Raw genomic sequence first — 4,906 nt, forward strand, 5'->3', positions numbered from 1 at the left:
TACAGCATGGTAAAGATTACCACATATTGAAAAAGGCAGCTAGCATTCTTGTTAATGCTTTAATTCTAGCTAGCCTATGTATCATGTGTGCAATTCATAAGAAGAGAAAAGCAATGCAAAGAATCTTCCTGAGGGGAAGTGGATTCCCTGACGGAGATAGAGGGAAGACCACAGAAAGAACTGAACTTCAGCATCACACGTATTTCCCCTCTAACTCAATCTGACACCATGTCCTTTAGGCCTTCTTACCTCACCTCCGCAGTGCTGAGGAAGCACTATAGCGTCCAGTACTAGTTTGCTCAGCCGGTTGACGTGAGAGGCCGTTTGTGAAGCGTGCTGGCAGCACAGCTCTGAACAGGCTGAGTGTGTTTGAGCAGCTGGCACTGTCATTCATCCTGACACCGCTTGTGCTCATTGTGAGCCACAGCCAAATGACAAAGCTCCAAACCTTTGTATATCATTGACTGTAAGAGAATGGGTCAATTAGAGCTTTTTGTCAGTGCAGAAGCAATCAATAAAAGCCATTGGCAGATTACCCTCTAGTACTGACTGCCTTCCATACCTGAGCTGTTCCTTTGCATATTCTTCATGAATATGTAAGCACTTTCTGTTTTTGAGAAGGAACTTTTGTTTTGTTTTTTGCTGTCGGGTAGGCCTACCTTGTCCTCAGTAGATGCACTCTCTCACATATAGAAAGAACATCACAACAGACAGTGGAAAGTGGTGGAAAACAGACCTGAGGCAAGGTGAACTTGATGAGGAGGCTTTCAACATGGAAGTAAACAGTCAAAATAGTCATTTTCAAAAAGAAAAAGAAAAGTGTTATTTTAAAATGTTATTTTTGTGTGTGTCTCATTTAGATGACTATAATTGATAATAAGCAGAAAATATAGAATTCTTGGAGGTACTTAATCTGACTTACAAAATACTTAGCAAAAGACTGTACTTCCCTCTACTGGTGATTTTGTGTCTTAAAATACCAAACTTTTTTTCACTTGCTCCTTGTCTTTTTTTCTCAACACTGTAACATTGAGCCTAAACATTAACATATGTGGTCACACGTGTTGCTTCTGTGAATATTTGACTACAGAAAATCTGTTGAACATTTCCACCACGATTGCCCTGGGGGGAAAAAAAGAGAAAGTTTATTGAACATCTATTCATCTTTTGTGAACCCTTGAGACGACCAGTCACAGTCTGTTTGAGCATATCTCTGGGTCAACAAGTTCAATAACCCTATGGCAGACAAGAACCTGCATTTAAAAATTACACTATGTGAATGAGATGCCTGAATAGATTTGTGTATGAGGGCAGGGAACTGCAGTGTTTGCCAGAGCAGGGGTCCTATCTCTGTTTGCCTTTACAATAGTTACCACTTCCTAACATTCTTTGAATGCCACTGAGTATTGACTCACATGATGTCTAGTTCTTCAAAGAAATACTAACATTTAACAGAAAACTTCTTTCTTTTACAGTGTTATCATTGCTCTCTTTGCAACTTATGTTTCAGTCTAAAATCGGAAAACAGACAATATGGTTTTCAGTCAGGCCTTGTTATAGATTGTTTAACCCAGATTCACTTTTTAGAGCTGGATGTCTTCCAACAGATAACCACAAGTGGAGCAAGTACCATCTGTTAAATGTCACTGATGGCTCGGTAGATTTACATGAACTTTGGAACACCATTCAGAGAAAGTCAAAGGATTTTCATCTAAAATGTGTGGGAGTATTAGACAGAAAATTCTGTGGATATGCATTGACAATTAAAATTAGAGTACTAATTTTGTACAAAATATATCAAAAGGAGTTACATTAACTTAATGGCAATATTTTAACATCTCCACTTACATACTTTTCTACAAATAAATATATATTGAAATCGTCCCGGACAGTAAATATTTATTATAAAATAGTGACTATAACAAGTTTTGCTAGGCTTAATTTCATATTCAACCGGTAAAACAGTAGCAACCGCAGAAAATGAAAACAGCAGAAATGAAGAGGTTAATTCTGTCTAGAACACTGTGTGGGTTTGTCTAGGTGATATATGGGGCAGAGGTGGTTCAGATCTGTCATACACATGCCCCTCTTCTAGTGATCGCCTGCTGGACTGCTGTCACAATAAAACGGTAGAGCCAAAACACTAAATTTCTCAAATCTATTGTTTTTTAAATGTATTAATTTTTTTCCATTGATGTTCAGTGAATGCTTGAGAATTTAATCATGTGATGGTGTAAATGTATTGCAGCTGAACTAATTTCCTAAATCTGACAGATATTGAAAAAGTATATAGATAGGCAGGTGCTTTGTTACCTTGCAAGTTTTTGATGTTGGCATTTCGATAATTGTCTCTTAGTTGGGATGAACCCCTTTGTACTGCTACTGTTGTACACACTGGGGACATCAGTGGTGCTGGCAGACCCCAACAAAGACGAATCAAGACCCTCAGAGGATCCGGGGCCCTCGGTAGATCCAAAGCCCTCAGAGGAACCCACTGGCCAAAAAAGTGAGCCCTGCTCAAAGAAATGTACCTGTCTACAAGATGACTACAGTTTAGAGCTCAATGTCTACTGCAGCACACGCAACTTCACCCAGGTTCCCTCTGACATCCCTCTGTCTACCCGCTCGCTATGGCTGGATGGAAACCTGTTTGCTAACTTACCAGCGGCTGCTTTCGAAAAGCTGTCCAATCTGGAGTTCCTAAACTTACAGAGCAGCCTGCTGGTATCCCTTGATGCCCATGTCTTTAAAGGTCTGAATTCCCTTGCTCACCTGCACCTTGAGAGGAACAATATTCGTTCATTACCTGGCATAGTCTTCCAGGGCACACCCAACCTTGCATCCCTCAGTCTCAACAATAATCAGCTGTCTCGAATAGATGACAGGTTGTTCGCTGGACTCAGCCACATGTGGCTGTTGAACCTAGGATGGAATTCACTGTCTGTCCTGCCTGAGACGGGGTTTCAGGACCTACATGGATTACGAGAGTTAGTTCTTACTGGAAATCGTCTGGCGTATCTCCAACCGCAGCTATTTCAGGGTCTTACTGAGCTCAAAGAATTGGACCTAACTGGAAACAATCTAAAAGTTATCAAGGGAAATGTGTTTCTGAAACTATCAAAACTGCAGAAGCTTTATCTGGCCCAAAACCAGATTGTGACTGTGGCACCTAGGGCATTTGTGGGCATGAAATCTTTGAGATGGTTGGATCTCAGCAGGAATCGTCTATCTGTACTTCATGATGAAACTTTCCTCGGTCTACACAGCATACACGTGCTTCGCCTGTCAAATAACTCGATTAGTAGTCTAAGACCTGGGACTTTCCGTGATTTGCAGTATCTTGAGGAACTCTGCCTTTGTCACAACCAGATACGAGCCTTGGGAGTGAGAGTTTTTGAAGGGCTGGGCCATCTAGAGGTGCTGAACTTGGAGAACAACCGGCTACAAGAGGCACGCATGGGCACATTTATGGGCCTGAATCATCTTGCTGTGATAAAACTTACAGGCAGTTGTTTTCACAGCCTACCAGATCAAGTTTTCAAGGGTCTGTCAAAGCTCCACAGTATTCACCTTGACAGAAGCTGTTTGGCAAAAGTCTCAGCCCAAAGTTTTGCTGGTCTTACAGGTCTTCGTCGCCTTTTCCTACAACACAACAACATCTCTACAGTGGAGCGTCAGAGTTTTGTGGAACTACAAGGGCTGCAACAGCTTGATCTAAGATTCAACCAGTTAACATCCATCACCTCCCACACATTTTATGGCCTGAAGAATCTTGAGTACCTGCTACTGTCAGGCAACTTACTTCGCAATCTTCCTGCTGAGGCCTTACTGCCACTACAACACCTGTCTTGGCTGGATCTCTCTGGAAACAGGTTGGAGCTCATACGTAATGCGACTATATACATGCTGCCACGCTTGCGTTACTTGAACCTGAAAGACAATGTACTGGTCAACCTTCCAGCTTCTATACCTGATCGCTTGGATCAGCTCTGGCTCTCAGGTAACAACTGGAAATGTGACTGTAGTGCCAAACCCTTTAGAGATTTCGTTCTACAGAAGCCACAGGTAGTTCCACTGCAGGTTGAAATGCTTGGGGAAGGTGAGGAGCCCCATACACTTGTCACAATATACAATAACATCACATGTGCCAGCCCACTAAGCGCTTCTGGACTTGACCTGCGGAACATCGGCAGTGAACATTTCCGGAACTGTTAAATTTAAAAATAATATTAATTCTACAAAACACAGATTACGTTTTCTATTCAGACATTATAATTCAGAGCTTCCAAACATGACTTTTATTTATCTCAAAAATATCTTCTTTTGTGAAAAGATCTTAAGAAGATACTTAATTTTGTTTGTTTGTGGTCTCTATATAAACACGAAAAAGGACATTGCGCAAAAGCTTGTTCTGATAAATCAAACCCAAATATGGAGATATGTACACAATATTGATCCATGCTCTAAGTCCAAAGGCCTGCCTTCAGGTTTAAACATGGTCAATTCCCCATTTGTCTTCTTCAGCAACATTCTAAAACAATCGATTAAAATAACAATTACAATAATTAACAAATTAAATGTAACTTTATTAATACCCCTAGTAGAGTTTACTAATAAAGCAGTTAATATGGGCAACTCAGATTACATATGGTTTCCAGTTGCATGACAGGTCAGTTTTTTCAGACCACAAGTTTTACATTCATGTGTTTATTACTATGGGACTTTTATAAAATAAAAGTGTTTCACTAGATTCTGACTGGTTTATTGAATTTGTCCACAAACAACGACATGGATTTTTTACACAAAAATTAACACAATAACAGCGTGAAATGGCACAATACAAAAAAAAAAAAAAACTATTCTTTTCACAAGTAATATTTATTTTTCGTCTTTGTCACACATCATT

General features: G+C 40.2%; 1 protein-coding gene across 1 annotated transcript; it reads left to right on the forward strand.

Moving 5' to 3' along the window:
• Nucleotides 1-2,043: 2,043 nt before the first annotated feature.
• igfals (insulin-like growth factor binding protein, acid labile subunit) lies at nucleotides 2,044-4,750 on the forward strand. The gene is made up of 2 exons (XM_082189398.1): nucleotides 2,044-2,129; nucleotides 2,357-4,750. Exon 2 carries the CDS (start codon nucleotides 2,362-2,364, stop codon nucleotides 4,213-4,215), a length of 1,854 nt encoding a protein of 617 aa, XP_082045524.1. The 5' UTR covers nucleotides 2,044-2,129; nucleotides 2,357-2,361; the 3' UTR covers nucleotides 4,216-4,750.
• Nucleotides 4,751-4,906: the final 156 nt, after the last annotated feature.

Source organism: Leuciscus leuciscus, assembly GCF_965113295.1.
Source record: "Leuciscus leuciscus genome assembly, chromosome: 1".
NCBI classification, from domain to species: domain Eukaryota; kingdom Metazoa; phylum Chordata; class Actinopteri; order Cypriniformes; family Leuciscidae; genus Leuciscus; species Leuciscus leuciscus.

Coding starts and splice junctions, on each gene's coding strand:
- igfals (XM_082189398.1), top strand. CDS start 2,362: ATGAACCCCTTTGTACTGCTACTGTTGTACACACTGGGGACATCAGTG.